Source organism: Antedon mediterranea, chromosome 4 (genome assembly GCF_964355755.1).
Source record: "Antedon mediterranea chromosome 4, ecAntMedi1.1, whole genome shotgun sequence".
In the NCBI taxonomy this organism is placed as follows: Eukaryota; Metazoa; Echinodermata; class Crinoidea; order Comatulida; family Antedonidae; genus Antedon; species Antedon mediterranea.
The window spans coordinates 15,195,705-15,218,171 of NC_092673.1; the positions used below are offsets into that span (position 1 = coordinate 15,195,705).

Sequence of the window (22,467 nt, forward strand, 5' to 3'; positions counted from 1 at the left end):
GTGTAATTTTCTTTAATTTTACTACTACCAGATTTGGAGGTGCTGCAAAAGACAAAGTCCCAGCTGGACCGTCTGCCCCATTATGGTTGGGTTTACCATTTATTAGTGTATGTTTGGGGATAAGAATAAGTAACCTAATTTAGATACCGCACAGGCGACCATACCAATACCAATGTACAGTAAAATTGCTGTCTGACATCAAGCTATGCCTATACTTCAACAGATTCTCATCGGATGTACGTGTCTTTCACTGATGAAGCTCGGAAATTGTGCATGCATCATCGTACCACAACATAAAATCATTACATGCAAATGGTCAATTGATGTCATAAGCTGAAGATTTACTAAGGTTCACTTGAAGTTAGTTTAGTTTGCAGACGTGAAATCGGATAGTTGAAATGTGCTCATAAATTGATTGAAACAACCTATAATTGCTCATCTCGCTCGCAAAGTATTCTTTTATTTCTCCCCCTCACCTTTCGCAATGGATGTGCTGTTTTACCAGTGTTTTTAATCAATAACTTTGAATCAGATATTGAGTATTGATACTTTATCTTCTTCCATTCATCTATTAAAAACTAAAACTAACTGACAAACCAACAACTCAAGTATATAATCTTTCAATAAACACATTTATTAATCTTCTTGTAAATCTTTTGCAAACAAGCAATGTAAAGGCTCATCATTTTCAGTCACTGCTTGAAATGGGTTGCTAAAACTAATTATAGACACAGCTAACAGATGTTTTGGTAGCTGTGAGACGTTGTGGCAACCGGTATATTGAGATTTTAGTATTTTATATACACATTTGATATTAAAGAGTTCATTCTTCTACGACCACAACAAGCAAGCCGTCTAGATCACACTGAAATCGGAAACAATCATTTCATCTAGTCAAATATTGAGCCTTCTGAGGATGCTAAAAGATAAAAAATAAGTAACAATTAATTAGTTCATAAATAATAATCAGAATATTTTGTTATTATAAAATAAATCTACTGGCTGACTAGTTAACCTGGCCATGGCTCCAGTTTTCTGGTTTTCCCCCAAAAAGAAAAGTTATTTCCACACAGTCAGTTTTAATATAATCATTCTTTTGTTTAGAAATAAAATATTTTATTACAATTCAATTCAATTCAACTTTATTTCAGACAAACTGTCCATATGAAACATATAAATACAATAAAAAATAATACAAAGCATTATGTGATGGGAATGTGACAACCGTCATGGAGAGAGGACTAATAATTACCTGCAGCAGCCTCTTTCTTAACTTCCTTAGCTTTTTTCTCTTCTTTTAACTTCATCAAAGTATCTTCTTTCTTTTGCAGTGTTTTGTGGTGACTTGAACCATATTTGATTCCAATCAATATGGCAGCATACCTTGAAAACTGTAAAAAAATAATTTCAATATTTTCTAGGCCTAGTTTAGATGCGTGGAAGGCTCGGATCATGCAATGGATGGGCATCGATCGGGTGTATAGGCCCTATAGCCTCTAGTACACTACAGACAGTACATACAGTGAGGCCCTTAGCTAGCTAGGCCTAGCTTTGCATAGCAAAAAATGAGTATCAGTCAATTAAAATAAATTAAGATAATGGAACAAAATAATTAATAATTTCATAAATGTACTGTGCTTGCCATATAATTACTTACAACCTGAAATATACCTACCCTAACAAGCGGTGAAACTACAACCGGTGCAGGAGCCATCTTTATTCTCTCTTTTCCACAAATTGTGTGAGCGCACAGCGCATGCTCGCGTTTTCGATGTAAAAAAGACAACAGCGCCACCACACACACACATGCACAAAAAAACAGCAGAAGTAGTTCTCGAGAACACAACAAACAGGTTTTAAATTTTACTTATAAAAATCATCCTAAAGAAAAATACTTATGTCGTCTAAACGAAGAGAAGCAGTTAGTAGTCATTCTAAATATTCGAAGGTGAATATAAATAAATTCATGTAACTGGATATAACTGGAAACGATTACGGTTTAATGTTAGGCCAAGTAAGCAACAATTGTCGGGGGTGAGAACTCATCACACACTGCATACACACACACTCCTCTTGAGTGATATAGTCGTTTCGACCCATTCAGCTTCTCTCTGAACAAACACGAACTTATACTCTTCTTATATTGTTTGTAAATTGAATTCAAATAAATAAATAAAAGTGTTTAAAGATGTATTGTCCCTTGAAACACAAAAAAACGACGAAGGTCAAAATATTCTAAATTTAAATTGGCCATTATCAAAGTAATGCGTCATTTACAAATAATTACTGACGCAGAGGTACGGTGCGTAAAAAAACCTAGAAGGTACGTCACATCAATGAACGATGGTGTGTCAATGTTCGTCACTTTACCACTCAAAATATAAAAAACATGTTGATGGTCACAGTGCGTCAAAATGGGTGCGTTATGGTCATCTACTAAAGGTAAGTCACATTTTTGACACATGGGTGCGTCATGGTATTCATAAGGTATGACACACATCGGACAAATGACGCACCTCTCCCGGCGGTTGTATAGTGGGTCATATAATTGACAAGTGCATAATATTAAAGTTAAAAATTCAAAAAAAAAAAAAATTCGAGTCAAAAAAATCAAGTTTACGTAATTAACGGGTAAATTAATTTGATTAAATTTCGTCTGGAAAATCGTCGCGAGCGAAAAGTAAACAAAGATTTCAAACCACGAGTATGCATTATGCATGATGCTAATTAGGATTGTTTACAACTTGTCACGGTTGAGAATGTGTTTTCACACAGATCGCGAGGAAGTTTTAAGATTATGCATACAGTGTAGCCAAACAAGCGCGTTGCATTACTGTACGAGATATGTTTTGATCGAAAACTTTGACTGGAAGTGAAAGTTATTTTTTGAATAAAAAAATGTCTGTATTTCAGTTAAATGAATTTTTTTTTTGGTAATAGTTAATAACTATTATAATACTTCAAAATGACCCACTTTTTCTTCGAAATATTTGTTAAAAATTTTTTGGAATTAGTCAAAGGACAATACATCTTTAACACTATCTATCATGTATTCTTTTCTATTCCAAAAACATGGAAAATAAAGATTAAATTAAAAAAATCAGACTTTGAGTATAAATCCAAAGGCAAATTACTGAAAAAATGACAATGCTGTGGGTATCAGTGGCTGGATCTCAATGGAGATACAAAAAAAAAAGCTAAATCAAAACGATAAGTAAAACAGCCAGAAAAGTTAGCAGAGCTTTCGGGCAACACTAGCCCTTCATCAGTGCAAGTGAAGGAATTTGGATATATATATATTATTTTGTTCGTAGTTTTAATAAAGTTAATCACTTCTGTAGAAAAAAAAAAACGTTTGCTCTTATGTTATAAAATTACAAAATAAATGGTTAAATTCAACAAAATTGGCAGCCAATTTGACTATGTTTTTGTTTTAAATTACAGTTTTTAGGTAAATACGTTTTTTTCCGATCCAATTTTGGGTCAAAGTGGTGGGATTTTGTCATCTTCAAAGTCACTGACTTGTGGTGTCCCACAGGGGACATTGCTTGGCCCTGTACTTTTCCTAGTACTTATTAACGATGCTTGTGTTGATTGCTGCAGACGATGGAAATATGTGGATGACCTCACCCTTGGGGAGGTCGTTCGCAAAGGTGATTTGCCTTCCATGCAATCCCTGTTAGATGATCTGAGTGTTTGGTGTTCATCCAATAATATGATACCCAAACCCTCCAAATGCCATATCTTGGTTGTCAATTTTCTTAAGGACAAGTCGGATGATATTATATCGCCTTCTTTTAGTCTGAGTGGTTCCATTTTACAAGTAGTTGATCACATGACGCTTCTTGGTGTAATCATTCAAAATGACCTGAAATGGGAACTTAACACTAATAATATTGTGTCTAGAGCTTCTAGACGTTTATTTTCCTTGTGCATTTTGAAGAAAGCAGGAATCTTAATTAATGATCTGTTGACTGTTTATATGGCATATATAAGACCTATTTTAGAATATGCTGCCCCTGTTTGGCATGGCGCTATCACTAAGGACATGTCCAAGTCTATTGAAAAGGTACAAAAGAGAGCATTGCGTATCATGCTAGGTAACAACTATTTGTGCTATGATCATGCATTGTCTGTTACTGGTTTACCTACTCTTTTAGAGAGAAGAAACAAACTTGTGTTGTCTTTCGGGGAAGGCTTATTAAAATCCGAGCTGTTTAGAGAAATACTTCCCCCTCTTCATAAGCCAGCTCGGTCTCTCAGAGTCAACCGCTTTCTAGAAGTACCTCATTGTAAAACCAGCAGACTTAGGTCGTCTCCAGTTCCCACCATGGTGGATATAATTAATAGGCACCACTAGCTCTTTTTTAGATATGTAATAAGTGAATGTTTTAAGGTTTTTTATTCATGTATGTTTTTAATTGTATGGTACGATATCTAATTTTATTAAGATGTTTCTATTTTTATAGCAATTTTAACTAATTTTTAGTCATTTAAATTGTAATACATTTCATTTCAGTCCTTGACTGTCGTTTTGTAATATATTTGTATATACCGAATAAATAAATAAATAAAATAAAAATATCTATTAGCCTAGGTGACATTAAAATGTCATTTTTAACAACAAAATGTTTATTTCATTTATTTATTTATTTTTTTTTATGTCTTTAGGCACTGTGGCCAAGGATTACCAATAGTGAATTAATCACTGTCCTATCAGATAGGTGGTAATCCCTCTGATACAGAGGCTATTGTGTGAACCAGTTCACCGGGGTAACCCCCTACTATTTTTCGAATAATGAACTGGGTTCTTTAAAGTACACACAGGTTATAACTGTGTACACTGGACCTACGGTTTATAGTCCTTATCCGAGAAGACTTGTTCCACCACCAGAACTAGGAGCGAGTCGGCCTCGAACCCTTGCCGATGTTGTTGTTGGCTCTTTAGGTACGATAAACGGCGCCCCTGCCTTAACCGCTCGGCCATATGACTCACTCAATAATAATTTTTTTTCTGGGGGACAATACATCTTTAAATATTAATTATATCTAATAATACATATAATAAGGCTTAAAAGGTATGTATGTGGAAGAATAATATTCATATTGTCAACAGTATTTAACAGCTGATATAAATGTAATGTTTTTTTAACTGACATTCACTTGAATACTTTGTATAGAAACATAAACATGAACAAGAACACTCAGATGAAGAAGAATATATTCCATTTGTGCCATTAAAAGAAAGAAGGAAAGAACAGGTTAGTATGTTAGTAAAGAATTAAACTTAAAACTTCCCTTAAATGTTTTGCCTTTATTATGATTAACATTTTTATATCTCTTTTTTTTCACCATATAGCTTGAAAAGGCAAATAAATATTTAACTAAACGAACAATCAAAGAATCATATCAAAAAACAAAAGATGGGGGTGTTGAAAGAGAGACAGATGAAACAAAAGAAGGACCACTAGCCAAGATGAGTTTGATGGATCAACATGCAGAACTTAAGAAACAGGCTGAAAGTAAGTCTTGCCCCCTGTAAGTGATGTTATTACTAACTATGGGTCACTGGGGGTTGTCTCCATAACTGATTGATATGTGGAATCCTAATAATTTACCTAAACAACTTGCCTACAAAATAATTTGTTTAACTTAAAATTCGAGTTGCAGTATACACTTGATTCCATCATTACTGAATTCTGTATTTTAAAAAAATTACCCCCCCCCCCCCCCAAAAAAATTATTAATATGTATGCATTAATGTGGATATGTGTAATGCAGTTTGTTGGTTACTGATCATTGGTTCAAATCCAACTCTAGTCACATTGCCTGTATCCTTGTGCAAGACACTCAATTTGCCTCTCTCCATCCAGGTGTACAGTACAAATAGGTATATGGTATTAAGGTCAAGGCACAACTTTGCGCTGATTGTTACCATACATCTTTGATCCAAAAGTTGCCGGGTAATAATATGTACGGCGCTTGGAAGTTTAGGCACTTTATGAATCAAGGATATAACTTCTTTTTGAATTTCCTAAAAGGTATTAAAGTAACAGAGCGAGATAAACAGCTTGAAAAAGAACAGCAGATATTGGAAAGTATTCAGCGTCAAAAGGCTTTAATGACAGTACAAGAATTGGCCACTGGAACCACATACACAGATCCTATCAAAACAGGGTAAGTGGAGAAACTAGTACAATTAAGCTAAGCTAAATAAGACCAGTCAACTGTTTATTTGTTTAATTGGTTAATTTCGCGAGAACAATTATGGTAAGCTAATACTAGCAGTACTTAATTCATGTTAACCATTAGGATTGTCACAAGCAATGATAATTTTGATATTGCTATTGCAGATGGAGAGCTCCTCGACACATTAGAAACATGCCAGAGGCTCGCCATGAAAGAGTACGCAAGAAGTGGCACATCTTAGTTGAAGGAGAAAATGTTGCACCACCTATTAAATCATTCAAAGTAAGTGATACTAGCTGTGGTGTACAGTGACATTTTCAGTAGCCTTTTGGAAGGGCAAAGGTCCCTTTTCCACTCTTTATTCTCATTTATAAGTTTCCCTAATTTTATTATTATACACATAACATTTAAATAATTTTTTGATTGATGCTTTTATTCATATATGTTTGGAAACTGAATTGAATTTTCACCATTTCTTTTTTATTCTAGGAAATGAAGTTTCCAAAAGGAATATTATATGGTTTAAAGAAAAAGGGAATAACACATCCCACACCTATCCAAACACAAGGAATTCCAGTCATGTGAGTTTTTCCAACAATCTTTCAACAAGACAAGAACAAACATAAAACAGAAGGTCACTATCACTCAAGAATTTTTTTTCTGAACATTGAAATACAATATAACAATTAAACAAGCATAATGCACACTGTACATTGAGGGTGCAATTCTAACGGCCATACTAACCTCTGTCCAGTAGGGCCTGGTAGGTCTGATCACCTGCTAGAGTTTTATGATATAAACTAAAAATTATACAGTAGTCATCCCCACGCAGTAGTCATCCCCACGCAGTAGTCATCCCCACGCAGCAGTCATCCCCACGCAGCAGTCATCCCCACGCAGCAGTCATCTCCACGCAGGAGTCATCCCCACGCAGGAGTCATCCCCACGCAGTAGTCATCCCCACGCAGGAGTCATCCCCACGCAGCAGTCATCCCCACGCAGCAGTCATCCCCACGCAGCAGTCATCCCCACGCAGCAGTCATCCCCACGCAGCAGTCATCCCCACGCAGCAGTCATCCCCACGCAGCAGTCATCCCCACGCAGCAGTCATCCCCACGCAGCAGTCATCCCCACGCAGCAGTCATCCCCACGCAGCAGTCATCCCCACGCAGCAGTCATCCCCAAGCAGCAGTCATCCCCACGCAATAGTCATCCCCACGCAGTAGTCATCCCCACGCAATAGTCATCCCCACGCAATAGTCATCCCCACGCATAGCTGTGATTGAATGTGAATGTAGGTCCTACTGTACTGTGTACTAAGTTTCAATTAATACAATATTTGTTTTTCTTTCTAGTTTATCAGGTCGTGATATGATTGGGATAGCTTTCACTGGTTCTGGTAAAACCCTGGTTTTTACATTACCAATCTTGATGTTTTGTATTGAACAAGAAAAGAGAATGCCATTTGTAAAGAATGAAGGTCCTTATGGTTTGATCATTTGTCCATCTGTAAGTATTATTCTTCAGTTAAAAAACTTAATTATTTGCTTTTTAACTTCTGTCTGTGTGCGAAAAATCCACTTTGTTTGAGATGTAATATTAGGGACTTTTTTAACTAGGAAAAAGCGCTGGATGACGGCAGTTTACATTACGCCCTGTCTACTTTAGACCGAGCAATTGGTAATCTCTCATCCACAGTTTTAAGGAATGATAAACTACATATTTGATGTTGTCCCAATACGTCAAATGAATGAATCCTGAAAAACACCTATTATTTTTAAATACCGCAATACAAGTCTAATTTGAATTGACAAATTGTAACATTGTATAATGTCTTAGTCTTAATGTGGTGTTTACAAAAATGATCATTTCACTACCATAAAACTGATTTTTGGAGGGTAAACAGTGCTTTCTATCTTGATATCTCTTAAATTATACAATAAGCTTTTCTTCCATCATCTGAACACCAGACAGAATAAATTAATATTTCCGTATTTATAATCTGTTAACATGTATAATCAAATAAATACCCACTAGAGATTAACAAATACAACACAATTAATATCAAGAAGTGATAAAATATAGTAAAAATTGTATCAAAATGATTGGTAAATTGTAAATCATGGAATTCAATGAATTCTACTACAAACAGAAATGTGTTGTAATACAATATTGTGTATGCATATATGCATGTGGTTGGGCGTTTATTTGAGGAAATAAATAAAGGCTACGGGGCCTTTATTCGAGGGGTGGGGGCATTTATTCAAAGCTGGGCTATTATTCGAATGATAATGGAAATTGTGTAACATTTCTCTTTGTTCAGAGAGAGTTGGCAAGACAGACATATGAAGGTATCCAGTATTTCATCAAATGTCTTGAAGCTGATGGTCTTCCAACTATCAAGACAATGTTGTGTATTGGTGGTGTGTCTGTAAAAGAGCAGATGGAGATTGTTAAGAAGTAAGTAAAGAAAGAAAGAGTGGTCAAAATTCATGCCGTCAATGTGGGCTTGTTTGTACACTATCGAGAACAAACTAGAAATCTAAAGGCTATCTCAAACAGCGACACACGACGAGGCCTGACAAAGTGTCTTGACTCGTCAGTGCTATCTGAGTTGAATCCCAACAAGACAAGTCATCTTGAGATAGCATCAGGCATAGTTTTTAGGTCGTCGCGAGAACTTTAAACATGTTTAATTTAAAAGTGTTCAACTCATTGTATGACGCTGTCTGAATTGACCTAAAGTAGACACTTTCGGGACAAAAGTGTCCCACTAATAAGGGTGTCTCCGAAATAGGAGTTGGTCAGGGGTGTCCCAAAAAAGGGGTTATACTGTACCTTATGGTCTACAATAATATACTGGTAAGACCATCTGCATACCAAATAAAAGTTAGTGTTTGCCAAAAACACTCACAGATTTTCTTATCTATTTTAGCATTGTCACTTGGCGTTTTAGAAGTTTCCATTAAAAATTATATAAAGCTTTGTCTACACTATCAATCTAATTTGACAAAAAAAAGTGTGACGTGCCCAAATATGGTAGTGATATGCCCAAATATGGTAGTGATATGCCAAAATATGGTAGTGATATACCCAAATATGGTAGTGATATGCCAAAATATGGTAGTGATATGCCAAAATATGGTAGTGATATGACATTATGTCCATATTATAGGTACATTTTTTTGTCATAAAGTTTGATATTAACAATATAATTTGAATTCACATTTTACTATATCTATTGTTTTATCTTCTTGTAGAGGTGTACACATTATTGTAGCTACACCTGGCAGGTTGATGGACATGTTGAATAAGAAGTTTTTTACTTTGTCGGTTTGTCGCTATTTGTGTCTGGATGAGGCAGATAGGATGATTGATCTTGGATTTGAAGAAGACATTAGGACAATCCTCACTTATTTCAAGGTAAGTGTTTTATTTATTATTCTGTTTTTATTTACTTGTTTATTTACTTGGTAACCATTGCCAATATTTCAGTTTTTAGTTTTACTCATAATTGATTATATCCTATTTTTTTCAAGATGTATTGGCCCCCTGAAAAAGTTTTGTAATGTCACATAATAGCTATTCACCAAAGATTAGATAAAAAAACAATTATTTACCTGAAAAAAATTATTTAAAGCAAAAAATAGTCAAATTGACTGAAAGTCAATGGGCTTTTGATTCAATTTCATCGGTTTATTTTGTCTTTTTACAAGTGAAAACATGATTTTTACTTTTTTTTTCTACAGAAGTGATGACTTGATTAAACTGAAATGCCATATTCGTAGTGTTTTTTTAGTAACCTTCATTTTTCATGTTTTTGGGAGACAATAACAGAACAATTTAAATATTACATAGGAATACATCCATAAAATACATCAAAATTACAAAAACAAAATACAGACCATGTACAAGAAAAAAGTAATTAAAATTACATTTAAAATACCCTTGTTAAATTAATCATAGCATAACATCACATTGTTAAGAATAACCCAATTTACAAATAAATCTTGCCAAAATATTGTTTTGTAATTCTATTTTGTGCATATTATTTCCATTATGGCAAAATAAAATTGAATCTTAAAATGTAGGCTTTGTATTATGAACAACAATATCTTGTCCATGGCAAGAACAAAACTACTGATTAAGGATTAAGTTATTGTTAATATTTTGACCTTTGTGCTTTTTTTTTTTGAGTAAATCTGTTTAAAACTTCACAATGGTGTCTCATTACACTTACGATAACCTAACTTCTTTCAGGGTCAAAGACAAACTTTACTCTTCAGTGCTACTATGCCTAAAAAGATTCAGAATTTTGCTAAAAGCGCCCTCGTGGTTCCTGTAACAGTTAATGTTGGTCGTGCTGGTGCTGCTAGTCTTGACGTCATACAGGAGGTGGAATATGTAAAACAAGAGGCTAAGATGGTGTATATTTTAGAATGCTTGCAAAAAACACCACCTCCAGTAAGTGGCTAGAGTATTGTTGTTATGTTTCAACATTACGGAGCTAAACAAAGTAAACAAAGGGATGATAATGGGGTGGCTTTAGTAAACCCGTCTGTCTGATAAAGCCGGCTTTAATCGGGGAGTTAAGACCATCAGTTAAGACTGTTTTATAGCAATCCGCCTCTGATCTAGGTCTAAGCCTTTTTTATGTAAGAACTATAAAATTTAATTGGGGAATTACTTGCTGTTGGATGTGTACTTGCTGTTAACCAAACTTTCATTGTATAGTGTGTAAATGCTATGGTTCTTTTATATCGGTTACCATTACTTAACTTAATAACATTGTTCTTTAACTGTTGAAATAATAACCAAACTGTTATTGTGTAGTGTGTAAATGCTATGGTTCTTTTATATATAGGTTTTAATATTTGCAGAGAAGAAAGCAGATGTTGATGATATCCATGAGTATTTATTATTGAAGGGAGTAGAAGCAGTGGCAATTCATGGAGGAAAAGGTATTAACATTTAATAAAGGTTGTTTTTTTGACAGCATGGATCCTACAGCAGTCTATTAGTGGATAATATCGATGCTTATTTATTACACAATTTAAAAAAAAAGACAGCTATTTAAAGTAAAGCATTGTGTGTTTTATTTTATTCAAAGTGTGTTTATTTTGTAAACAAATCTGTTATTTATTTATTTTTACCTTTGAATCGGTGGCACTTCACACTAATATATGCAGTGCGGGCCAAACAAACTGAGAGGAAATAAAAAGAAAACATGAATAACTAAACTAAAAACTATTTACAAGCAACAATACAATCACAATCATTGGAGTACTTTAAAGAAGATCTTTTCTCCCATAAAGATACAAACAAAATGTATCGAATGCATTTTATCATTTGCCTCTCCTCCTAAAATTAAACTTAATTTGGTTTCATCATTTGCATTTATAAACAATATTCATAATCATTACAGAGGGTCAAAAATATTAATAACAAATATTTGGCACTTTTCTACCCCCAGATCAAGAAGAGAGAACACGTGCAATAGATCAGTTCCGACAAGCTAAAAAAGATGTCCTCGTTGCAACAGATGTGGCATCTAAGGGATTGGATTTTCCCAATATTCAACATGTTATTAATTATGATATGCCAGAGGATATTGAAAACTATGGTGGGTATTATGTCAAGTTAAAGGTCTGTCTACACTGTCAAATCAATATATGGACATGATGATCATATCACTATCATTTAGGCATATCACTACAATATTTGGGCACATCACACTTTTTTGTCACGTAAAGTTTGATAGTGTAGACAGAGCTTAAGAATTTTATATTGAATTCTTAATTTGTCTTCCGTATCTTTATTTTAATTTGTTTTTCTTTAAAATTCATAATTACATTAGCTCTTTATTTTGAGCTGCAAAATACATGCATTAAAAAAACATTTCATTCATAGACCCTCTGAAGAAAGAAGATAAAATACATTTATATTGTTATTTGAATAAACTAAATTGGAAGAATTATTCCAAATCGGCCTACTTCTCTCTGTGCTTTCTACCATTCTTGTATTCGCAAACCGATTTCTGTCAATTACAAGTTACTACATCAAGTAAAAAAAAAAAAAAAAAATTGTCTTTTGAATGATCAGTTATTTTTTGATTAGTATAACCTGTCTTTGGTATTCAGTTCATAGAATTGGTCGAACCGGAAGATGCGGTCAGACGGGCATAGCGACAACTTTTATCAATAAAGGATGTGGTAAGTGTAACCAAACATTATCTAATTACATTTTGACATGTGTAAATCCTGAGTGTAAATCTGCTTTTGCATATCGGTCAGATTCTGTCCAGCGTCCTGAGAAAAATATTGTGGAAAATTGGTTTAGTGGTATTTAAAATCATGATTTTAAGCAATGGATCAAGAAACCATTTGTTTCCTGAAATTGTATGATTTTTTTTACCAATAAACAGACAGCATAAAATGACCTTGCTTAACAAAAATTAGTGCTTGATATGAAAGCATGCTCAGTTCTCGCAAAATTGTACGTGATCATCCAGAGAACAAAGGAATGAGATGAATGGCTTTGTTAGGGCGCGTTTATACAACACGCTATTACACGCATATTCTACACGCCTACGAAAAGTGTGTTGTATAACAACAAAGAGATTCCGTGTAATGAGATTTTAATTGCAAAAAAGGCTACTTGGCTGAATCCTAAAATTTGGTGGATTCCCGGTCGCCGTTACCGTGTTGGAAGTGTCCTCAGGGTATATTTTGACCTCTCGTTAAAACAGGTCGTAATATCAATCATGTCATGCGACATTGCTAACAAGATTGGGCCCATTTATTGCTGCTTCGCTGCCAGCAATCATCCTCCTACCACGTCTTACGCCTAGCCTAGTGGGGCCAACTCGTAGTGGTAGTAGGCATCTATCGTTTCCCACTCCAAACAGAATAAAAAAAATAACATCGCAAAAATGGCATCTTCTTCCATAGTGTATAGATGAAACAATGAAACCCTTAAAATAACTTTTATTAATTTAAATGAACCGAGAACAAAATAAACAACAATGCAAACGTGAACGAATACAATATAATGAAAATGGTAAAAACCGCGCGAATCGACAGCGAGGAGGCGACGATGATTGTTGACAACTCAGCCAATTCAAGCGCGATCAACGATTTGACCTTTTATCCTAGCATGCACTGCGTGTTGATGAAACTTCCGGTATAACACGGTATCGTGATTTCTAGTATAACAGCAAACGTTAAGGTGGGTTGACCTCGGTCCGAACAACACGCTAAAAATTAAAGCCGTGTTCAAATTTAGGGTGTTGTATAAACACGACCTTATTTACAATTAGCAGTGCCACAGTGTTAACCAATGAATGTCTAATGTCCATGTTTGCTATGCAGTGTAAAATAGCCATATGTACATTATACATTCAATCGTGTTATACCGTAATGCATAGTACCAAGTTGTATTTTCCTCATGTAGAGTCATATGCATTGTGAATTAATATGAGTTTATTATGGATTTTAACAAACGATGATACTTCGTTTAAAATTTAGTTTCTTCAGTTATTGATTTTTTAAATCTGCTTTTGAAATTTGAAAAAAAATAATTTAAAATTAGGATAAAACTACTACTATGCTAAATTTTGCCAACATTTGATTAGCGTTAATGTTAAGCAATAAATCAGTTAAAATATGCACGGTTATTTTTATAGTTTTATTTAACGAGAGGTAAAAACAATACCCTGGGGACAAATAGCCTTTTTCCCAATTAAAATTTTATTACACGGAATCTCTTTGGTGTTATACAACACACTTCTCGTAGGCATTGTTGAATATGCTTGTAATAGCGTCGTGTTGTATAAACACGTCTTTAGACAGCTCTTGTCTCTGCTCAGTTTCCCCTTTTTAAATAATAATAAATAAGCTATGATATATTGATATCACAAAAGATCTCTGAATCTTGAACTATCTGTATCTTCACATAATAATTAATGATGCTCATTTGTTGTTTTAATTCGATTATTCTATGACACACCAATAACCCTTGACCTTGTAATGTTGATACAGTTTGATTATTCTATGAGACCAATAACCTGTTGACCCTGTGCTTTTGATACAATGTGTAGCCTTCTTGCTTTCCTGCCAGGTAGCTATAATTAAACACCCAAATCAATGCATTTTAATATTATTCTACTGGGATCCTTGCCTCTGTTGGATAGATAAAACTGACAAGGTCGTAAACTTGGACTTCTGTAGAATATTCCAACTAATCTTTGTCAATGTAAACCTAAACTGATGTTATGTTATGATGTCATGTAATTAAGTAATCAAGGTTGCCATACTTCTTGCCATATGATCCCATTTACACATAAGATTTGTGCTAATTAGCTTTTTTTTTGCAAGTACACTCTAATTGAATTGACAAAATATTGAGAACGAACTATGAGCAAATTAAAGTTGAGAGATAAGGTGAAACAAAATCTTGATATGTTACAATTATAGTAGTTTATATAGTAATGTAGACCTGGGTCATGTCACAACAATAGTACAAATTGCTAGCTTTGAGGCTGAAATTGACAACAGAAAATCGCCTGAACCTGGGGACACAGTTTAGTTTAGTAATTCAAAACAAGTAGCAGATAACTATTAGAACCTGCTGAGAGAGATGAAAATAGTAATAAAGTACAGTATGAGACACATCTCTATTAAGGGGACTTTCCTATTAAAGGGAGACTGTCCCCTGATTGGATAAGTGCCAATACATCACTGTGTGTTCAGATATCCAGAAGGTGCTACTGCAATTATAATGTAATACTTAATCTGTAGATACCATTGAGATTTATTAAAATGGCTATTTACATTTAGCTTTTTGTGATATTTACTCATAATTCTAACTATTATTATATTATATATATTTTTATAATGTTTTACTTGTAGAATTAATAATGTATTAATGTGTTAACAATGTGTTTTATATAAAAATGATAATGTTTGATTTATGCGCAAGATGTAACCTTGTTGCTTTGGGACCTGTTATGTATCTAGGGACCGAAAAGTGTACCTTAACAAATCTGTAAGCACCTCTCACCTCACAGTGTGATAGCTAATAATAGAAGAAAGGGGTGATGTTGTTTTGAAGTCAACCTGAATTCTGCTGGTGTGCCCTTAGAACTAGGACATTTACCAAGTATAATGTTGTTTGTATTGTAGCAATTTAAACATATTTGAAAATATGCTTTTTTTTTTAATTCTATAAGAAATGATGCATACCACTACTATATTTTTGTTTACAGATCTGATGTAGATATACTACAGATTATAAAATCTTAAATTGGACTACAAATATACAAATTGAGCTATATAACCCTATATGATTTAAACTATATAAACTTGTATAGATTTGGCTATATAACCCTATATGAATTGAGCTAGAACCTTAAGCTCTGTCTACACTATCAAATTTGGTGACAAAAAAAAGTAACCCAGATATGGTAGTGATATGATGTTATGTCCATATATGGACACATCACATTTTTTTGTCACACAACTTTATACAAATTGAGCTTAACCCTATATGAATTGAGCTCAAATTGAGCTTAACCCTATATGAATTGAGCTCAAATTGAGCTTAACCCTATATGAATTGAGCTCAAATTGAGCTTAACCCTATATGAATTGAGCTCAAATTGAGCTTAACCCTATATGAATTGAGCTCAAATTGAGCTTAACCCTATATGAATTGAGCTATAAAACCTTAATACAAATTGAGCTAATCTTATATGGATTAAACTATAGAAACTTATTATAAGTTGAGCTTAACCTTATACAAATTTAGCTATAAGCCATAGAAACTTATACATTTAGCTAAACCCTTGTATATGATACTTGAACTGAACCTTTTAAAAAAATGTAATATTTGGCCAAGATTTTAAAAGCATCTGTATAGCTAACTAAAGCACAGTATTGTTATGAATGTTTTTATTGAATTGTTGTTATTTTTTCAGACGAATCTGTTTTGCTGGACTTAAAACATCTATTAGTAGAAGCCAAACAGAAAGTTCCGATGGTTTTGTTATCTCTAGAGGGCGACAATGATGAACACTTGAATATTGGAGGTAAGCAATCTATAACTTTGCTTTGTGTCATTTTGTTAAAAAGTGAAAAATCAGTGTGTATGATTTAAAGAAATACAGGCATTTGACACCATTGTTGCTTTTCTGTTGCCTCTATGCATAGCTTACAGTAGGTTAATCCAAGTTTAGGATATTAAAACCTTTTTCCTCAATGAATTGTGTTAATTGCACATGGCATTGAAATTATTTGGTCACCTTGGCTATTTCAATCTTTATATTCCATAATAAAACATAACATATTAGGACTTTGGACGCAACACAACAAAGAGACTGCAACCTTGTACTACCTTTACAATAACAATACAACACACTTGACGCCTAAATATTGAGAATGTTGCTAGGCTTACACAAACACTGTAGTGCTAATAACATGTTTGCCATTAGGAGAATTCCCTTTTTCCACGAGCATGTACGCAAGTGCGTCTATGGTTTTAGATTAAGGGTTGTGAATAGTGAAAATGATCTTGCTGGGTGTACTACGAACTATCTGTTATGAGATTCAAATCTCTTCACTATTAAGTGGGAAAAAATCCTGTTTTAGTGTGATTTTTCGTTTTGTATTAATTTTTGTTGTTTAATTCAATACATAGCCAAAATAATTTAAATATGTCAGATGTATGTTATCGTTCACCTGTGTAGCGTTTTATTTATGGATTCTTTCATGCTTATTAATGTTGCATTTCAAAATACCTCAAAGCTCAAATGTCACTTCTATACTGAATGCTAGTTTATATTTAAATCTCCATGGAATAACATTTTGCCCCTAAACAATGGTTAGGATAACATTAAAAACATTCCCAGAGTATCCAGTACAAAATCACAAACAAATGTGATACACCATCCAGCCATCCACTACACTTATTTCTATCCAGCATCCAAATGTAGCTAGTAGTAGTTCAATAGGAACCTAGTTCCAATATGTTTTACTTTTTCTGTTTTGTACAATTTGGAACAATAAAAGAAACCTTCGATACAGTACTGTATATGGTATTGTTTCTAGAAATTTAGACTTCTTGCAAAATACCCTTACTATTATGATAATTGCACAGGTGTATTATGATAATTGCACAGGTGTATTATGATAATTGCACAGGTGTATTATGATAATTGCACAGGTGTTTTATGATTAAATCTCAAAATGCTACTCTTATAATTATATTTTTTCAAAGAATCAGAATACTGTATCAGCACTTATCATTACTCAACCACATATTCAAGGATTTATTTAATTTATATTCTGTGAATATCTACAAGTTGTACAAGGTCTTTGTAAATGTGAAAAAGGTGACAAGTACATAGATATTGATCATTAATTACATGATAAAGTAAACTATTAAATTCTGATGTTTTACAAAGAAAATATGATGTCCTATAGCATGTTTCTCAGTGAAGTAGCGGCTATGAGCACTCACTAGCTAAACCAAGAGGCCCCAGAGCTTGTGTGGCCTAAACACTATACTATAGTTGATTGACTCTCACCGTACGTTGCAGTATTGTCATATAACTTATAGAAAACTAATAAAACACAGAACTAAAACAAAATATAAATGTTTACATAAAAAAAAAAAAAAGATTTATATTCCAGAAATTGTAGAAAAACGCATCATGTATGAATCTGGTTGTATGCAACTTGACGTCATATTCAGTGAAGCTGATTATGTTAAAAATATAGCGTCCCAAAACCAGGAGCCTCCGGCCTCTGCGTTACGCCACTGATTTGTGTTGTGTTTATATGTGAACATTTGCATATGTGAACATTTGCAAATGTTTCAAATTAAAAGTTAATTGTTGTATTTTTCTGTTTAGATGAACGAGGATGTTCGTATTGTGGTGGTTTGGGTCATCGTATTACAGACTGTCCTAAACTAGAAGCTATGCAATCTAAACAAGCTAGTAGCGTGGGCCGTAAAGATTACTTGGCTAGTGGGGCTGCTGACTGGTAAACAATGTAATCAATAACAGGAAGGATCACTTGCCCAACGGGCCAGCTGACTGTTGAACGCCAAGATGTAGCGTGGTTGTAAAGATAGGATTGGAAGTCGCGATGTCGTATTGCTGGTCGTAAGGATAACTTTTGCAATAGGCCAGATGCCAGTTAGAAGCTGATACGTAGTAATGTAGTTCATAAGGTTAACTTGGTCATTGGGCCAGCAATCTGCTTTATAAAGAGCTGTGTTGAAATAGTGAGGGTCATAAAGGTAACTTAGCCAATGGGTCAGTTGTCTGATAAACGCTGATATGTAGTACTGAGGGTCGTAAGGATAACTTGGTCATTGGGTCAGTCGTCTGCTAAGAGCTGTGTTGAAGTAGTAAGGGTTGTAATGGTAACTTAGCCAATGGGTCAGTCTTCTTGTAAAAGCTGATATGTAGTAGTGAGGGTCGTAAGGATAACTTGGTCATTGGGTCAGTCGTCTCCTAAGAGCTGTGTTGAAGTAGTAAGAGTTGTAATGGTAACTTAGCCAATGGGTCAGTCTTCTTGTAAAAGCTGATATGTAGTACTGAGGGTCGTAAGGATAACTTGGTCATTGGGTCAGTCGTCTGCTAAGAGCTGTGTTGAAGTAGTAAGGGTTGTAATGGTAACTTAGGCAATGGGTCAGTCTTCTTGTAAAAGCTGATATGTAGTAGTGAGGGTCGTAAGGATAACTTGGTCATTGGGTCAGTCGTCTCCTAAGAGCTGTGTTGAATTAGTAAGAGTTGTAATGGTAACTTAGCCAATGGGTCAGTCTTCTTGTAAAAGCTGATATTTAGTAGTGAGGGTCGTAAGGATAACTTGGTCATTGGGTCAGTCATCTGCTAAGAGCTGTGTTGAAGTAGTAAGGGTTGTAATGGTAACTTAGCCAATGGGTCTGTCGTCTTGTAAAAGCTGATATGTAGTAGTGAGGGTCGTAAGGATAACTTGGTCATTGGGTCAGTCATCTGCTAAGAGCTGTGTTGAAGTAGTAAGGGTTGTAATGGTAACTTAGCCAATGGGTCAGTCTTCTTGTAAAAGCTGATATGTAGTAGTGAGGGTTGTAAGGATAACTATTGTCATAAAAAGGAGAACCTTGTCAATTTCTGGCTTCTTCTTGAGGGTTTGTAATTAATTAATGTATGTATGTAATGTAATCAACTTTGCATATAAGACTGTTTCTCACAGCATTAACGATTGGGTTAATTTAACCATTATTTTCAGGCTGCCATTTAACTGGTTACTGAAAATGTGTCCTGTTTCTGCTGCCAAGACATTGTTGTGCAATGTGTGCATGTTTCCTTGGACTTCTAGTTCTATTTCAGTAACATAATATTATGATGTTCATGTAATGAATATGACAAGTAAATCATTGAATTACTTTTATCTGGTTCATGTCTGGCATAAATAGGAGTTTGCTTTGTGTAAGTAGTAACCTAACCTAGTTCTTGTAACTCGATTAACTACCATCCAAATAAATTGATTGTAAAGCTTAAAGATATACATACATACATTCGTTTGGTATTGAGATAAAGATTATGAATGAGCAGATTTATGTAAACCTAAAATACAATTTTCAATGCTTGGTAATTAAAGGATTACAGAATTTAAAGATTATTAGTATGATAATTATGTTTCAATTTTATATAGATTAGAAAGTACTGATTATACTGCAGTTACTGCAGTAACTTTGTTACCTTATTTATGCGGCAGTTACTGCAATAAACTGTGTATGATTCCCAGAAAAAAAATTTGCTAAATAGTTGGTTGAAGAGTAAACAAAATGTGGTTACTGCAGTAGAATAGTTTCTTAACAGTAAGACTTCAAACAGAGTACTAATAAGCTAGGCCTATTTGATAACCATTATCACATAATTATTTAATGAACCTTCTTCTATTGGAAGCATTTCGAATCATAGCTGAGTGCTACCTATATCATACAGACCTTTATGCTTAATATCTTGTTAAAAGAAGGTGGTCATCTTACCAATCACTGACCTATCTTTCATTTACGCTTATACGTGTTAATGATTAGTGACATTTTGTATTGTATAAAACGATTAAATTTGCCTATCGTTATACGATTGACGCTGTGAGTGTTGATTGACAAAATAGCCTTGGCTATCACACTTCAATAATGCTGGAATATCATGATATATTGTTAATATGTAGAAATAAATGACTGTAAGTCTGTATAATGATCGGTAAATATTGTGTGAGTATTGTATTGCTATCATTAGTTGAATTTGATCGCATGTACGGTTGACAACATTTAGTACAGATGTTTCTTTGATTAATTCATTATGTCGTTCAAAATATTGCTTGCTTTTGTACTTGTGTGCGTACTTGGGTGTTTGTGCGTGCTTAATTGTTTTCTTGATTGATGATTGATTGTGTGCATGTTTGCTTGCATTTATTTTATTTTTTATTTTATTCATTTCGGCAATAGACATGAAATAATAATTACAAAACATAGAAATATATATATATATATGAAGACAAGACACGAAGCCGAGGAGCCGGGCCGAGGAGAGACAAAAGCATTTAAAAAAACGCTGTCACCGGTAAGGTGTGTCTCTCCAACACAAAAATTACAAATAACAAGAATATATACTATAATATATAACATAGACATTTCACAAGATAAAAAAAATGATTTATAAAGTTACAAAGTTTCTCTCCGACTTTTAAAATATTGCTTTAGGGATAATTAACAAACCATTAACAATAATATTGCGAATCTCGTTGGGTATGGAATTCCAAGTTCTAGTGAATCTGGTCGGGATGCAAAATTTTGACATATCATTACTGGAGCGAAGATGCTTGAAAGTGAGGGTATCATGACGATTATTAACTATGAGTAAATTATAAATAATAGATCTTTGATGATAAAGTAAAACATTGCAAGCAAATAGAACAGTATAACAATCTCTAATGGCGATTGTGGATGGGATATCATTTGAGAACAAAGATGTCAGTGCAATTGGTCTATAGTTGCATAGGTTCGTCTTGCTGAGCTTCTTATGAACTGGTGCGATGTTTGCACTTTCCAAACTTTTAAACACATTGGCAAGTAATGGCGATAAACCTTTGGCACAGAGTTTTAACATTTGAGATGTTAGGCCATCGGCCAGCTTTGCCCACAGAGAGATTCATGATCTTCCTGAAAACTACAATGGGATGGACAATAATGTTTGCTAGAGTTGTAACCTCTAGTCTGGGTGATGTAGATTCATCTGCTAATGGGTCATTCTGGGTAAAGTAAGATTCGAATAGTGAATTAAACGCGTTCGCAATTGTCCTCGGATCGGAGCACATTGTATCATTAATCACAAATGAAGAACAATTTTTGCAGACTTCCGTTTGGAATGGACATACTGCCAGAATTGCTTCTTGTTATCAGCTTTTTCCATTAATTCATCAATATATTTACTGTGGGAAAGGAAGGAAGTCAATAAGGGTGCTGGATGACAATGGTATGCGTGACAATCTGCTGGAAATCAAGTGATGATGTCCAATTGCTGACTCTGCTGTGCAAGTTGTTGGTAACGTGTATGTCGGCCAACCAATTGAGGTTAAAATCTCCAAGCAACGTTACTCCTTTATATTTTTCAATACGAAGTTGCAGAACAATTTCCTCAAGTTCCAAAGCAGAGTTAGGTTTAGATGATGATCTATAAAATACACCGCAAAGCCATCTACCATCATTGACACTGAATTCTGCCCAGACACATTCAACATTTTCCATTGAAGGATGGATAACTTGGATGGGATGTAATTTAGGTTTAATGGCCAGAAGCACACCACCACCGTCTTTATGAGCACCTCTGTCTTTGCGAAAAAATGAAATGTTGGTTTGATATAACACCATCAGGAACTGTATCGGTGAGCCAGGGTTCAGTTATACCGATGATTGATAGGTGAGTATTCTGTCCCAGGTAAGTTTGTAGACATCTTAATTTGTTTTTTAGGCTCCTGGCGATGAATAATACACCACATATGCTTTCAGATGTTGCAGTTGTATTAAGGGAAGAATCTTCAGAAATATCACTGGTCAAAGGTGATTTGATCGAAGGTAAGAGAAAAAGGAACAACATTTTGTTTCGATTCAATTTAACATTGCTATAATATACGCATATATTATTTTTTCAACGTCTTTTATCTTTTCAATTTCATTTCAATTTTCCGAAAAGAAATGCATGTAGGCCTACTAGCTATAATAGTA

The 22,467-nt window shown here is 34.2% G+C and overlaps 1 protein-coding gene across 1 annotated transcript; it reads left to right on the forward strand.

Moving 5' to 3' along the window:
- Positions 1–1,819: 1,819 nt before the first annotated feature.
- On the forward strand, positions 1,820–20,443 carry LOC140046745 (probable ATP-dependent RNA helicase DDX41). Its single transcript, XM_072091454.1, has 15 exons — positions 1,820–1,948; positions 5,181–5,261; positions 5,360–5,522; positions 6,042–6,177; positions 6,354–6,471; positions 6,679–6,770; positions 7,545–7,698; positions 8,513–8,649; positions 9,450–9,612; positions 10,450–10,653; positions 11,054–11,150; positions 11,663–11,812; positions 12,330–12,401; positions 16,166–16,276; positions 18,101–20,443. The coding sequence occupies exons 1-15, from the start codon at positions 1,898–1,900 to the stop codon at positions 18,235–18,237; spliced, it is 1,866 nt and encodes a 621-aa protein (XP_071947555.1). The 5' UTR covers positions 1,820–1,897; the 3' UTR covers positions 18,238–20,443.
- The last annotated feature ends 2,024 nt before the right edge of the window (positions 20,444–22,467 follow it).